Below are 16,944 nucleotides of genomic sequence, written 5' to 3' on the forward strand. Positions count from 1 at the left end.
AGGATTTTGATGACCTGTAATATTCAAAGTAGTTTAAACACTTCCAGCAAGTAAATACCAGGCAACTATCACAATAGCAAAGCTGTTCTTTTGGCAACAGTATCTTGCAATGATTTCCTTAAGTAGATGTCATCTTTCAGAATAGTGGCTTTATTAAAAGCAGATTTGAGTGCTTGCTAGAGTTACTATTCCAAGAATAGTTGGTTGCTCAGATGATTTCACACTGCAGACAGCATTTCAGTGGTTAGCCTGTCCTGTGAGCCCATCCCTGTTTGTGATTAAACTAAAGATCCTTTAGTTTAATCACAGCCAGGTTTAGCATACTGAACATTTTTTCCCTTTTTTTTGGAAACCTTTATGTCCTTTTCCAGCTCTTGCTTTGTGTTGTAATTTACTCCTATTTGAATTCTGTATGCTGAGGATTAGTTTCCTTTCTGCATACCTATACCCTCAACAAAGATACTATAAATCCCCTTTTTTCCATCTATTTGCATAGAGTCCTATGAAACATGTGGGTGTAAAGATAAATTAGCTATTTGCTGGCTGTGTGCCTGAAAGCAGTCTGAGATTCTGGCTGACCAGAAAACTGTCCAGTTTTGTTTTCTTTTTTTTTTTTTTGTTATTGAGCATGTGGGATGCATTAAGGATTCAGCTTGATTATCTTGGTTTTATTTAATCTTCTTTTTAAGACATTGCCTTTAATTGTTGTCCTCTCACATACTTCTAGAGGAATAGTCAGTTGTTCACAGAGGGAGCTTTTAGTGATGGAAATATAATGGAGAAGAACTCTAGTAGAGAAAGATGTGAGAAGATGCAAATGAGCAGCGCATTGCAGGCACTTTTTCAAATCCACACAGGAATCTTTCCTCTCTCTGTTTCTTCTGTGTGCTGGGGGCACAGTGTAAATGCTGACGTCCTGTTCCATAATGCTATAGTAGATGGAGTGAAAAATTGCTGAAGAAAAAGGGGGTCTTTGTTTAGCCAAAAGCATCAGTATAATTGAGTGGAAGTAAATATGTGCAACAAAGCATGTGAAGTAGGAAATGTGGTCTCTCTTTCTGAACTCTTAGGTTTACTGGAACCTTTAAATCCCCCTTACCTCAGAGGGGTTAACGTTGCAGGCAGTAATGCACTGTCTGAGAGTGCTCAGAGATCCTCCAGTAAAGTCTCTTTAAGGATTTTATTTTGTATTTGAGTACAAACGGGAGGAAAAAGTTTGTGTTCCAGTGCATGAGTTCATACAGGCCTTGAGTGGAAAATGCTGATGGTTTGAATTTGTCCTGGAATGTGCTCCAAGAGAAAACATAATTGTGCAAAGAAATATGCATGTATAACATGAAGTTGTGCACGTACAGGCAAGGGTTTGGTTTTGGTTTGTTTTTTTTTAATGAAAAGAGGGATTTTGTTGGAGAATGGGAAAAAATGAGGCTTATTCATTTTCCTTGGGGAAGTGTGTATATTTATTTATTTATTTATTAAGTAAAACTGCCAGAGATTATATTATCTCCACTTGTGAAAAAGGGAGCATTGGAAGGCTTTACTTATTTAAACAGAGGTCTTCTGCATACATCTCTTCTAGTGCATAGGAGAAGGTTGCTCATTTGAATTCAGCTGCTGATTTTTTGACCTAGGAAAAACAACGTCATCTAAACTATTTTGACATCTCAATCTCAGAAGTCTGTTTGTACACAGGCACAGGTAGTTATTTTCTTCTTTAAATAAACGGGCTTCTGTGGTTTGTGTTAGTGTCAGTTTTCACATCAGATTTGGCAGTTGAGTCAAGTACACTCTGTGTTAGCTTAATTGTTTGAATATGGCTTCTGAAGCTGTTGTGAGCCCAAGTTCTGGGAACAGAAGGATCACAATCTCTGAAGCCAGGAGTCCACACTTTGATTGGAAGTTCCAGTCACAGTCCAGGTAGCTACTGTGTCTATGTGCAGCTTCTGGTAATTGTATACAAACCAGCTTAGTGTCAAAGCCAGTAGCAGCATGCAGCAATAAACCACTAACATTTTGTGATACTGTAGGTAAGAAAAACTTGCATCTTCTCTTAATCCAGGAAACCTTTACATCCCTGAGTAATCTTTGAAATCATATTTTATTTTATATTCCGTGACCATTAAGAAAATGTCTGAAAACATCTATTCAACAACTCAGTTGCAGAATTAATAGCATAAAATCATTGTAATCTGGAAAGTGCTTTTTCAGTTGAATGTCACTTGAGTGTCTTTTAACCTGACAGCACTTCTGTCTGTTTTCCCAAAAAGCTATTCATTGAAAATTCTTTAGGCACATGAAGGTCTGAGTTTTGCAAAAATTATCAGTCTCTAGCTCAGTCAGGAGGAGGTCCTATGTGTTTAAATCCATTGTTGTTAGCAGTGGCCTTGACTGAAAAAAAAAAAAAAAAAGAATTACCCAAAAAGCTAGTTGCAGTGTCCCAACAGTTCAAATGCTGTTATGGTGTACTCTGCAAATATTTCTATAACACAGAAGAAGAGAGAAGTATGTGATGAATGTGAAAACAACACATTTTCTTTCACAAATTTTTTCTAAGTAACTACCATGTAAATTTTTTCTTTTGATTCTGTTTTCATGTAAATATATTCATTGTTAAAGGATAGGTAACTAAGGTGTTGGGACTTAGGAGATTACAGCTTGTCAGGAGCTATGCACACTTTGATCCCTTGAAATTGGTCTGGATTTTTCTTTTGATGGAGACCGTTTTTAAATCCAGTTCACTTTTTTAAAGGTTCGTGTAAAATGACCTGATGCTAAAACATGTCAGAATTCAAATACCTCTGTGTTGATTACTGAGGTGTGCTGTTACAAATTTTTTTGGCACAGTATTCTGTTTGCATCCCAAAATTAGCAGGTGGTGAATTCAGTTTGGACTAAGTTGTGCTGTCTCGTGTAGTTTTGGTTTTTTTTAATTTTCCCATTTTTTTTTTTAAGATAAGGGAATGTAGTAAATAGTGACAACAAAACGTTGAGACTGAAAGTGTTACAGCAATTACCTTGCTGGTAGTTTGCACACAGAAAAATAATGAACCCGTGGCCCTCTTGGTTTTGTAATCTAATTTGGTTGTAGTTTATTTACATTTATTTTAAATTATGGGTAAATATCAAATGATCCCACAGGCAGAATTATCAGGTAGTTCAGGCCTGAGTGTAATCAGTACTAAGAAAGCTAAGGGTGTCAAAAAGATCTGTTAGCTTGAAAATCATAGTAATACACAAATGTGTAAATTAATGTATGTGCATTGAAGTGTCATTACATTGGAACAATTAAAGTCATTCAGCAGTTTCCATGAGTGGGGGCCTGTGTATGTGTTACAAGACCTAAGTGCAGAACTAATTGGAGTTACAGTTTACACAAAGAACCTGTTAATGTCCCCTCTCAGTTTTACCTCCTTTACTTAGGCTCTTCTGCAAGCTGTGGTGAGGTTTGTTTTTTGGGATGTGCATGACTAAGCAGCTTCCCTCCTCCCTCCCTGTTCTGTGCAATAATTTTTTCCTCTATGAATGTGTATGTCTCTCCTGAGACAAATGTCTTTCCTAAGTCAGCTGCGCTGTTTTGTTACGAAACACATTGAGGAACTGACCTGGGTCAAAATTGCACAGCCCAAAAGGAGAGGTGTGGTTTTGTCTGCATTGACCCCGATGGTGTCTCTGACATTGTTTCCTGTGCAGTTGCCCAGTCAGTAATTCCTGAGTTGATGAGATGAGATGCTAAAGCTGCAAGAGTTGCAAGAGCTGTGCAATCAAGTGCTGGCACCAGGAGCTCCTGAAGAGCACTCTCACCAAGTCTGAACCTGTCTCTGTCCTCTGTGAACGTCATTTTTTGTGTGCCAGCACAACCACTCCTTCCCTGTGCTTTCCCTGTGTATGTGGGACACAGATCTGAGTTTCCCTCAGTTATCAGAGGGGGAATTAATGAAGCTTTTATACTGCATGAAGTTAAACGGGGTGTTTCTCTGAGGAGGATTTGCAACGTACTGAAGTGCTAGTGCTTCTGCCCAAAATAAGCTAAGCTTGTATAAGCAAATTTAAGAAGTGTGGAGAACTTCAGCGAACACACTTAAATACTTAGAAAATTCTGACTTTACGAATATGAAATTATTTTCTAAAATCTTTGAGGCATTAGAAACTTTCTTTGAAGGTCAGAGTTTTTAATGCCTGAGTAAGTGGACTTTGATGTAACTTAATAGTTTCTAATATTGTGGACTTTGATATAACTTGAGTTTCTAATATTGTTTTATATTTATGATTTTATTTTTAGAGAGCACCAGTCTGCTATACCTGTGATCTACAATGAATGCCAAATCTGCAATCAGCAAAGAGATTTTTGCCCCGCATGATGAAAGGATGCTGGGAGCTGTTCAAGTGAAAAGAAGAACGAAAAAAAAGATTCCTTTTCTAGCTACTGGGGGTCAGGGTGAATATTTAACATACATATGCCTGTCAGGTAGGTTTAATGACTTTTGACATCCAGTTATTTGTTTAGGTTTATCTTTGATTAACTGATTAGCTGTTGTCTGTAGCCATAAGGAGCTGGGTGATTCCAATCTTCATAGTCTAATGAGAGAATTATAGCACTTAAACCTTTTGTCATGAGGAACCATGTGCTCTAGGCTATTTATATTTATATACTATAATAAATTGAACAGGTGGTTTCATTGTTTGAAAACCCCTAGGTACTCTCACAGCCCAGCTGCAGAGTATGAACAAATAAAATATTTGGTAACAGTCTTTCCTTAGTCAGATCAAGATATTTCTTAGAAGGATGAACTTTTCAGGACATTAAAGTGATGTACAATGTAATTTTTGATGCCGTGTTTCAATGACTGCCAACTGAGCGTGCGTGAATAACTTTGGTATTTAAGGTGATTTAGTCACGTTTTTAGGTGTATCAGTTGCTCCCTTTGAGTGTGTTCATCTTGCTGGAAGTACAGCTAGTGGCCAGAAGAAATGTGCTATGACTCTCAGAAAAGCACGATTATTTTTGGACTAAATGAGAGTTTCTTGACTCTTTCAAATTGTGGTGTTATTCTTTTAAATAATGTTAAAACTTTCAAGGCATAGGAAGTAAAACTCTGTGACTCTACTACTGTTCTAGCACATCACATATCTGCCCAAAAAGTGTACATTTACTGAATGTTGTTGGATGAGATGCTATTCAGATACATAGGTACAAGTACTTCTGTTAAAATACAAGCTGCAGAGGAATTGCACACACGTACTGAGGTCAATGAGACAAAACAGGAGACCTTTCATTTACAACTGAGTATTTTGCTTGTCATTGTAGGATCATAAAATATCCCAAGTTGGAAGTAACCCACAAGGATCATCGAGGCCAACTCCTGGCCCTGTATTTTGGTAAAACCAAAAGTGGCACCACGTGTCTGAAAGCATTTCCAAGCTCTTTGTGAACTGTGCCGGGCTTGGTGCTGTGACCAATTCCCTGGGGGGCCTGTTCAAGGGCTTGAACACCCTCTGAATAAAGAACCTTTTTCTGATACCCAGCCAAAGCCTTCCCTTACAGAGTTTCATGCTATTTCCTCAGGTCCTGTCAGTGGTCATGAGAGTGAAGAGATCAATGTGTGACCCTCTGCTTCCTCTTCTTGAGGAAGCTGTGCACTGTAGTGAGGCCTTCCCTCAGTCTCTATTTTCTAGGCTGAGCAAGCCAAGTGACCTCAGCCATTCTCCCCACATAGAGAGCTTCAAGGAAGGATTTAAAAATTGATTCCCCTAGGCTGTTCCATAGACTTGTGGTTGGAATACTCTGTGTTGATGTAAGAATTGCATGCTTCAGTCTTCTCAAAGTGTAGAGGAAACTAATCTAGGCCTCTCAACTCTTAAAGAAATGTTCAAATCACTAATGTTTTTAAGCAAAGCTAAACTCTTCTTTTGGCAGTCATGTTTTTCAAATGTCAGTCCAGGTTTTTTTTCTAAGTCTTCTTGTAAAGAGCAATACTGTTATAGGTCTGTGCAGTAAGTTTTGGGGATACACAGGTGTTTGATACCCATGTTCATGGGTAAAGGTTAGAGATGTGCTCATTCATGATTAAAGGCTAGAGATGTTCTCTATGCTTACAATTTTCTGTAGGCTAAATTTTCTATAGGTGGATTTTTTTGTTTGTTTTGATATTTTTTTTTATTTGATATATTGATATCCCTTCATCTGCTTCCCCACCCTATATTCATATGTATCAGTCATGGATTTTAAGACAGTGAATGGTCTTAAATGCATTTATTGTTTTACTGCCACAGCATATTAGGAGTAAGGAAGAAATAGTGGATGTCCTGACTTAAGCAGAGTTTGCCACTTATGATAAGGAGAAGCGTTCAGGATCTAAATAGAATTACTTTGTGGTGGACACTGAGAAGCTGCATATTGATATTGCAAGAACCCTCACATGTGGCTCACTATTCATGGTGTTTTGCACAGATCTGAGACCAGGTTTTCTCAAATACATTTCTAGTTTTTATTATGAGAGTATGTATGATTGCTAATATCAGTAGGCAACAAAGTGACTAGAGAGAGGACTGCCTGGCTGTGTTTGATGTCACATTCCAAACAGCCTGCTCAGCAAGATTATGCAATTCAGTAGGGTCAAGTGCAGTTAGTTATGTAGTCGGGAATCATCAAAGGCACAAAACCAGGCATTGGGGAGCAAGTGTTTCTGCCACTGTTTAAAAGAAATTGTGATGAGGATAAACTGTGATTTTTGCCTATTCCTAATGGCTGTGAAGCAATAATGGTTTTAGTTGCAGCATATTGTTACAGAAAAAGTTTCTGTTTAGTAAGGCTATGTTAATGTGGTCATGGCAATTTAGCTCTGCCTGAAACATCCTCAAGATGGATTGTATCTTGGGACAGCAGAATATACTGGATTACCTTCCTTTTTTCATGTAATATGTACAGTGAAGCAGTCACTGCATGGTGGCTAGCTCTGAATTTGCATTTACATTTCAGGCAACATTTCATGTGCTTTGGTGCTGAGTGTTGCAACCTCTTCCCTGGAAATGCCTTTATCGGCCTTTGACTCTTGTCCCAGGTTTGCTATGTATTAGGTAAACAAAGTGACTGGAATATCTCTGTGTTCATAGTTTTCTTGGACTAATTCAGTTTGGCCTTTGCTGAAAGGAATTTGATAATTTACTCTTTAGAACAGAATCTGTCAGTTGAAAGAATAGAAACTGAGTCCTTATATCCTTAGGGGATATAAATATAAAACATCTTGTCTAGTTGTAGTTTCATCCAAGATATGGTACAGAAAATGAAACATCAGCCACTGTGACAGCAACTTCTGTTTACTGCTCACTTTGAAACTGAGAAATAGCACAAATTGTTATAACCAGAGTTAAATGTTTTCCTTTCAGTGTTGAACTGAATTTTGGTGTTGAAAAGACATTTTATCATGGTTGTTTATTTGAATTTCTGGAAGTGTTGATAGAGATGCTGAGCAGGGAGAATGCCCTTAGCCTCAGAGATGGCACAGTGAACCATTAAAAGAATCAAATATTGAGCAGAGTGAGATGGGAGAGTAAGGAAGATTCTTCTTTAGTATTGGTGTTTGAAGTATGTACTGGGTTTTTTGATTGTCCAGTGTTGAATACTTAGATGGTTAGAAGTAAACATTAATGCTTGAAAGAGGTTTAGCTAAAGCCTGTAATCTGAAACTGGACCCAGATTAAGCTAAGAAAGCTGTAGCAAGACTGCTTGATAGCCTGGTGGTAACCAAGCAGCTGGGTTACCTGCAGCTTTCTAGCCTGATGTTGGAGCTAGCCAAGTCAAACTCGCAAACAGAACCAAGATAGATCTTTAAGGAGTTGTTTAGCTGAAGAAGAAGAAGAAGAAAGGAGTAGACAGATGGGAACACAGAGGTGGTGTGGCTGTAGGCAGAACAGAAAAGATGAACACTGGGATTTTTGTACTGTAAAAGAGGATTTAACACAGAGACAAGACAAGAAATTCAAAGCTGAAAGTGGATGTTTATCACCTCCTCCACACTAGCAGACCTAGTGAGAGTTATTGGATCAGGTCTAAGCTTTAATTTTGTCACCATTGTCTTATGTAATTGAAACATCATTGTTTAAAATAGTTCTTAGCCTTATTTAGAGTTTTGAATTAAGTATAAAATACTTAAACGGTCGCTTCAGAAATATAGGTCATTGGCCTACTTGCCAATGGGTGGTATTTTCCCCTCTGTCTAAATTTTGTGAGAATGTTACTTCACTGTTCATCATATTCACTTTCAATCCGACCCACTTAGATGTCAGACGCTATTGAATATTGATTATTTATCAAAAAAGTTTATGACTGACATAGGAGATGTGGTCAGCCCGGAAGAGCACACCAGCCAAATGGTGGTCTGATCTTCTGCAAGCTCTGACCTGGACAGGTGTTTGCAGACAGCTGCAGGCCAGTTGTGGTGCTTTGTCCAGCCCCATGGACCCAGACTGGATCATGGATGAACATCTGGGCACAGACTGGGATGTTCAGCAAGGACTGAACAGAGTCCAGTACAAGTTTTGTATTTTGTTTTGCTGTGAAAATTCAAATTCCTTTTTTCAGAACTGAGAAAAAAACCAAACAAGCTTCTTTCTTCACTATCTCATCTTGGTAATGGCTTCTTTAAGATGAAGGTTTAATAGTTTAGGAATCTGTAGGGCAAATGATGTCTAGCTCCTCATGCTGTGTGCTCAGTGACCTGTATTTATTTACTGCTTTAAACTGGCCATAAGTTGGATAATGGAAAGCACTGATGTTTTTCAAATTGTTGTACAGTGCAGTTACATTCATGTACTGTATTATGTGTGTCTAAATAAATATATATTAAATGTACACATACAGCATATAGCTTCTAGTGCTAATATTAACAAAACATAATTGCCTTCATCTACTTATGATAAATTATTTTGATACTGAATATAGTTCTTAACCAAGACTCTTTTCCTTCCTTTGTCAGAACCTACTTTGTCTTTGTTAGGTACTTCTGGTATTTTAATTCCAGGGTTCCCATAAGGAGTTTTATAAGGTCAAATATCAGTTGCTCATAATGATGATAAATTTCAAATTCTATTTTATGGAAGAGATTTTAAAATCTTTTCTTAAGAGTTTTTGAAAAACAAAACTGGTGCATTTTGAGTGGAAGCCAGATTAACCTTCTCTTCTTCATTATTTATCTTTCTGTATATATTGAAATAGAAGAGAAAATTATGAACTACTTTGGAGGGTAGGATGCATTTATTGATTGTATCCTTAATATGTCTCGATGCTCTGATCCCTTCTGATTCTGAGTTATCCAACGTAATATAACCAGTCCTTTTCCACAAGAATTTTGTGTAGGAGGGCATCTTTTTACAGCAACACTACAGAATTATGTATTTGAAAGCATTTAGTCTTAAGATTGGTGTGTTTTGGTTGGCTTTTTTTTTCTCTTTTTAAGGTGGAGGAGGAATGTATGTTTTCCTATGCATCCTCCCAATACCCTGCTTGATCTTATTCATGTGCAGGAAATATATTCTAAATGGCAAGCTGAAGGTGTGCAGTTATGTGTCTGCTGTTTAGCGCTTTTTTTCCTCCCCAAATCCTTCAGAATAGAATTGTAGCCACTTGATAAAGCTTAACAGTTTTCTGTGCATCAGTATTGTTCCCCAGAGCTCAGTATTGCACCCAGTCCTGATTAATACCTTTATTTATCATCTGGATGAGGGGATCAAGTGCATCCTCTGACAGATTACAGACTACACCAAGATGGGCAGGAGTGTTGATCATCTGGAGGGCAGGAAGGCTCTGCAGAGGGATCTGGGCAGGCTGGATCAGTGAGCCAAGGCCAGTGGTGTGAGATTCAACAGTCAAGTTCCAGATCCTGCACTTTGAGCACGAGAACCCCAGGCAGCCCTACAGGCTGGAGACAGAGCAGCTGGGAAGGTGTCAGATGTCAGGATCTAGGAGTGCTGGTCAACAGCTGGATAAACATGTTCCAGCATGTGCCCAGGTGGCCAAGAAGGCCAGTGGCATCCAGATCTGTATCAGCAATAGTGACCTGACCAGTCCCTTTGTACTCAGCATTTTTGAGACTGCACCTGAAGTCCTGTATTCAGTTCTGTCACTGCAAGGAAGACATTGAGGTGCCTGGAGCATGTCCAGAGAAGGGTAACCCAGCTAGTGATGGTTCTAGAGGGTAATTCCTTTGAGAAGCAGCTGAGGGAATTCGGGTCATTTAACCCGGAGAAAAGGATGCTCAGGGAAGATGTTACAGCTCTCTAAGGCTGCCTGAAAGGAGGTTGTAACAAGGTGGGGGTCAGCCTCTTCTACCAGGTAACCAGTGATAAGGAAATGGCCTCAAGCTGTGCCAGAGAGGTTCAGGCTGGACATCAGGAGGAAGTTCTTCACAGTGGGAGTTCTTAAACACTGGCGTGGACTGCTCAGGGTGGTGGTGGAGTTTCCATTCCTGGAGGTGTTCAAGAGAAATGACTGGATGTGGTGCTTAGTGCCATGGCATATCTGACATGGTGATGCTCAGTTAAAGGCTGGACTTAATGATCTGAAGTGTTCTCCTATCTAAATGATTCTGTGACTCTCTGAACAGTTTTTTAAAAATTTGTCAGTACATAAAATCTCTGTTACTAATGTTGCTTTCAGTTCTATTCAGATTTGATCTTGTGAAATTGTTTTTCCTTCCACCTCAACCAGACATAAACTCCTTGGAAAGACTTCCAAAATCTCAAATAAGAAATATTGGAAAAATGAGAAAGGAAAAAATGTGAGCAAAACAAAGACATTGAAAACTTGATGGGAAATGTGAGGCATCAGATGTGTTTATTCAGTCGTATGTAAATTTGCAGTAATTAAAAGCAATAAACTCAATATTCATAAATACAAAGCCAGCTTGATGCAGCAAGATTTATGCATAAAACAAATTGGACGTAAAACTGTAGACTGGAAGCGTACACTGGGAGCTGCTTGTTGCCTCATTTATCATAAAGGAAGCTTGATGAGATTATTAGTTGGACTTTGTGGCATTTTTCATGGAGGTATGCAAAAATTACAGTGAAAATTACTACAAAAAGTAGTTATGTTGCAGACCCCTCACTCCCCTCGGTGTTCAGAAGAGAATGGGGGCTCTGTAGAGCTTTATCCATTTATTATAATTACTTGTGCTGGGTAGATTTGTATTCCTCAAGAGCTGGCAGCACCTTACTTCAGTGGTGATGATGTATTTCAGTGCCATGTTTTGCCCAGAACGTGGCAGATGCTTGCATCAAGTTTAATGCCAGGTTAAAATGTTTGAATGTCATGATGTCTTTGGAAACAGTTTGTTCATTCTTTGTCCAAGTGAGGCTTTTGGCAGGGTTTGTTGCTATCTTGTATGTGATAAAAATTCAGAGCTGTAAAGTAAGGCTCTACTTTACAAATTTTGATGGTAGCTGTCCCTTCAAGTTCGAGTACAGCAGCCATGCACATAAGACCTGTGTGAGTGTCCCCTAATTGCTAATTTTGGCAGAAGTTACTCTTGTGTTCTTACTATCTTGTGTATTCTTATAACAGTTAAAACTCCTGTGTTTTCCTTTGCAATAGGATTCATTCTGAACAGTTTTCTTACTTTTTGTAGTGCTGGAGTGTAGTATCTATAATACCCTGACTCATTGCATTATGGATTGAACTTGAATCAAACTGGGCAGAAAACATCTGGAATGTTCCCTTGATGTTGCATTTCAGAAAGCATTTCCGTTGACTGCTGTATAGTTTTGCTCTTAAAAGTAATATCATCTTGTGAACAAAACCAGAAGTTCTCTTTCTCCCTGACCAATGCTTACTCTATTTGACTCTTTTAGTAGATAAACATCAGATTAAAATCTTATCCTTTTATAGTACTCCAAGCTGTATGAGTCAAAGCCCGTAAGTTTTCACCACACATCTGGCCTTTAGATACTGTACTATGGAATAATTTTCAGCGGAGCAGCACATAAGAAGTACTTAACAGAGAAACTGCTAAGCTGATTAGAATACTGCATCATGCTTCTCTATCATTCGGTAGATTTTATTGTTGCCTTGACAAAAAGAAAGATGAATAGTGCAGTTCTGATGTCTAAATATTTTCTGTTTAGGACTTTAATCTGTAAATAATCCTTTTAAAGCAAGTAAAATTGAAAAAGAACAGATCAGAAATGATGACTGATTTTCTGGTGTGTTTAGCCTGTATCCCCCAGTTAATGCAAACTGCCGCCATAGGAGCTTATATACCGATCAAGTAGCAAGACACCTGAAAAACACAGTAGGGAGGAATTAGTTAATGAACTAAATCTGTCTCATCATCCCTCACTGTTATAATATCTGAATGTTTCAGACTTGCAATAAAAACAAGCTCATATTCTCATGTATGCCTGTATATGTGCTACTGTGAACAAGTGCTCTGCATTTACAGCAGGCATTGTTTTTCCTCCAGCCTACTTACATTTAGAGTTTTAGTAACTTGTTTTTGTACTCTGATTGTGCATATCCTAACAAGAAGGAAAAAACAACATATGAAGGGGTGGGGAGGCTGAGAGAATATAAACTATGCAAAGTTTTGTTGGCCTTGTATCAGGGAGGAGCCTACCCATTAGTCCAAGTTAAAACAATCTCTAGTAACTGTTTAGCTGGAACAACTTCATAGAGAAAGTCTGGCACACCCAGTCAGCTGCTTTTCTGTTCATTAGAGCTCAGCAGCACGAAGTAACTCTCAGTAGCCTCAGGGAATGACAAAGTTAAAACCCTACAAATTCTCTAATGTTACTGTTTTAAACAAAACTTCATTTGGGTGAGATTTCTAGGGGCTGAGTCTGGGAAAACTTTACATTATAGCATTGCAGACTTGTCAGGCAATAAAGTTCCTTGGGCATTTTTAGCCCCTAACTCTAACTAGTAATTGGAAAATTACTTTAAGCATTTCATTCTCTTTTCTTATTGTCTGCTTTGACCTGTCTTGAGAGGACAGGCTCAGCTGGAAGGGAAGCTGCAACATAAACGTCTTGCTGGATGAAATAACTGGTAAATGCTTTTCCTGGATAATATGATATCAGCCCCTGCTGTGTTAGTTTTCTTAAACCTGTGCCTCATGTCACTCTGTGGAACACAGATAGTGTGGAACACACATAGTAATGGCAAGAGCAATTTTTTGTGACTGGATCAATGACTTGGAAGGGAATAGAATGTTAAAAGAACATTCTCTTACTTCTAGCAAGAGAAGTGTTTATTTACAACATGTATTTAAAGCAGTTACACAAAGTATGCTTTTTCTGAGTGAGGCAAAAAATTGAAAGCTGAAGTAAACAAAAGCTTTAAACCTCCAGAGATTATATTTATTCGCTTGAATTAATGACAGATTGCTAAAGAAAACTTGACTGTTTAAGTGTCTGGGAATATCTAAAGTTGTCTAGAATATTATCTGAGATTTTAGGCAGCTGAAATTTTTTTAATTTACTTAAAAAGTAAACAACATCTAGGTAAAGAACGCTTAAAAGTTCTGGAATAATTTCTGTTCTCCTTTATTTTTGTACTCACATATCATGATTTCTTTAAAGAATAGTTTTCTTAGGTTTAGCACACATAAGTTTGTGTGTGCAAACCGTCCTTCAGCTGTAGCATTTCAAGGAATGCTGCATTTTTGCCCAGTATTCAATCTGTAATGAAAGGTAGTTGGGAAACAAAACAAAAATTGTCTTTCAAGTATGGGGAACAGAAAATGGGTTGAGGAGATGCTTTGAAATTTTTAAGGAAGTGCGAAAAGGGAGGGTTTTTACAGTGGCATTAGAAGTGTCTAAACTCATAAACCACTGTGTGTATTGACTGATAAAAGTAATTAATATTTTGTTCGTTTGGACTCCTCAACTTTTTTTTTTTTAATTTAAAAATAGGTTTTCCTTTTGTCCCCTGTTTTCTCCTGACCGCCCAGAGATTAAAAGTAAGCAAGTTTGCCTTTGGATTTTGGAAGTATTGTGAATCGCATAATCATTTAGGTTGGAAAAGATCTCTAAGGTCATTGAGTCCAACTTTGACCAGTTATCACCTTGTCAACCAAATTGTAGCACTGAGTACCATGTCCAGTAATTTTTTCACACCTCCAGGGATATGTTCTGTGATCCGTGTTCACATCATTTTTAACTAAAAGTGAGGTTTGTTTGTGTTCCAGCTACAACCTGATGTAGCCTAATGAAATATTTTTGTGCTTAGGTCAAAAAGCTTTTGTTCCTGCCAGGGAGAAGGGTGAGGAGGGGAAGAGCAGAACAGAAGGAATCAATGCATGCAACTACACCAGCTGGTTGGACCACATACTTCTCTTGCCTCTAATGATGTGTTGGAGCAGGAGGTTGCCATTTTGCAAGTCAGAGCTTTCAGTCTGTACTGAGATACTGTGAGGACTAAAGTATGTCATGGTTGTGAAGGTTTGTGATCCATGTGACGAGAAATACATGTCATTAAAGGCTCTAATTGCCTTTTAAATATGATAAAAAATGTTTCCTTGTTTAATCATTTTTCAGTCCTTATGTTACACTAATCAGAGAGTGGCAGAACAGCCCGGGTTGGAAGGAGCCTTGAAATAATCATCTGGTCCAGTCTTGATTTGTTAAATAATATACTAAAAAAATAGTGTGTAGTGAGGCACTGGTGTTGTTCAGACTGTCTGCTGGAATTATCCAGAGCAGCAGCCTAAGCAAGTAGAAATGGTGTAAAGAATAGTTTTAACCATTCATTTAGGTAGGTAGCACAATCTCAAAGACTTGAATGACCAGAGGTGTACTACTGCTTTGGGCTGAAAATTTAATGATGTGTAGAAAATCTTGTAAAAATTACATGTATCTGTGACTATATACTGCTCTGCTTTTTCTATTGTAAATGTTTATCCATAACCCGTGGTTTTTCATTTTTCAGCTCAGTCACTTCTTTAAAGAATTTCATATGGTTCTCAGGTCTGCTTAATGTGGACCTGTTCAAACAGTATTTCTTTTTTTCCATTTGCTTTTTTCTCTCTTTAAAAAACACCTGCATATTTTAGGGCAAGCAACTTGGTTTTATGATGTCTTTCCCCTTTTTACATATCTGTAATGCCTTTGGAATTTGGTAAAAATATTTGAAATTCCCTCTTTCTGTGAGTAGCTACTGTTCTAAAACAAATCAGTTGTGGACAACTTCTTTTAGGCTTCTAATTTGGGGAAGTTTTACTTTGGCAAGGTTTCTGTTTGTTACTTCCACTTCTAAAATATGCCTTTTTCTTTAATTAATTAATTAATTATTAATTAATTACATTATTTAGCAATTAATTAATTGCATTATTTAGCCATGGCTATTGCTTCTTGGAGAAGTTTCAGTCACTAACCATAGTTGTTTTACTTCAAGTTAATTCTTGTTTTAATTTTGCGCACTTCCTTCCTGAATGTGAATATTCACTAGTAGCAAGCCATTGTCCACTTGGCGCTGTTTCTGCTTAACTCAATCTCCAGCTGTCCAGCTCTGTGCAAGAGTCTATCCTTTCTTGAAACAAAATATAGCACTAATCCTCCTCTGCTTATGCCAACTTCTTCTGTTCCTAGCTAGTAATGTTGCTGATTGTTAACCTCCTGTGATTATTCCACCCTATTATCTTCCTGCTCTTTTTAAAGAATCCACTTTCTGGCTTTTCCATCTTGCAGTCAAGCTCTTAAATTTCAATACCTCATCTGCTCTTTTGGACCATATTTTTGTTTTTCTTTGCTTTTCCTTTTGTTTCTAGAATCCTGCTGCAGCTGTAAACCCAGGCTTCCGCTATGCCATTTCCGTGAAAATTTGATATGCTATCACTTGGCTTCATTCCAGGTTCAGGAGGAATCACTTGAAGTACATAGCTCCTATTTCTTATTTTCCCTGACCACTTTGTCTGCACTTCAGTTGGATGTTTGATGTTTCTGGCAGGTTTTGTGAACTCCATGCTTTATTAGTGATTGTCTAATAGGAGATCAAAAGGTATTCAATTGATTCGTGTAATATTTGATTAAAGCAGTCCTAGGAGTTGCTTCTCAGCTCTATGCAGGAAGCTTCTGCACATAACTGAAGGGCAGAGAAACTGTTCCTAAAAATGGTTGGATTTTTTTTGGCCATAGAGCTAGGTTTTAAAACTATTTGAAAAAAGTAAGAAGCTCACAAAATAGTGAAGAAGTAATGATTACTAGAGCATCCTTGTAGAGCTGTATTTTTGTCAGTTAATGAGTGTCCATTAGGACACATTTTATAGGATGGAGTACGGGAAACAACTGTGTTGTATTCTTTTAAATGTCTGACATTCAGCTGTAAACTCCTGTGATTGTGCTCTGGCTTCTTTTCCACCTGTTCAAGTGTATTACTCGTTCCCTCTAGGAAGGCTTTTTGGCTTTATCATTCATGCTTTATTCTCTTTTGCCTGTTTATCTCAATGACAAGAGAATTTCCAGCCTCTTCAGCTTTTTTTGTCCTCCACAAATACTGTCACATATAACAAATAGTCTATTACATTGTCCATGTGTTGACAATGTTAAGTAAACATGGAAGAGAGGGGTACAAATTGAATTCAACACATACACCTTCATATGTTTTAAAATTAGCTTTAGACATAGTTCCTCTGTTTTAAGTTTTCTCACAGCATTACTTGCAAAAGAATACAGATAAAAAGTCAGTAATATGGTGGCTTCATTTTTTCTCATAAAATGCTTTATATCTTATGGTGTGACATGTTAATAACACAGTTTGTCAAACATCTGCTTGTAGAAAATAGAATAGAAGAAATGAAAATTCTTTCAGCTTTAAAGTGCTGCCTAAGCCGACAAATTAATTTAAATCATAACAGGAATGCATCCATTTGAGGGCTGATATTGAAATTGTTTTCCTAACTACAGAAATGTTTTTTAAAACATTGGGATTTGTTCCACTTTGAGCATATTACAAAC

At 37.8% G+C, this 16,944-nt stretch overlaps 1 protein-coding gene across 3 annotated transcripts in view; it reads left to right on the forward strand.

The window, feature by feature from the left end:
• STXBP6 (syntaxin binding protein 6) overlaps positions 1 to 16,944 on the forward strand; it is a 97,058-nt gene that overhangs the window by 31,774 nt on the left and 48,340 nt on the right. For all 3 annotated transcript variants that reach the window (XM_084207072.1, XM_084207073.1, XM_084207071.1), the window contains one exon: positions 4,280 to 4,465. In XM_084207072.1, coding sequence (XP_084063198.1) covers positions 4,312 to 4,465 — 154 coding nt within the window. In that variant the 5' untranslated portion in view covers positions 4,280 to 4,311. The remainder of the gene's footprint in view (positions 1 to 4,279; positions 4,466 to 16,944) is intronic.

This window comes from Fringilla coelebs (genome assembly GCF_963513975.1).
Source record: "Fringilla coelebs genome assembly, chromosome: 6".
In the NCBI taxonomy this organism is placed as follows: Eukaryota; Metazoa; Chordata; class Aves; order Passeriformes; family Fringillidae; genus Fringilla; species Fringilla coelebs.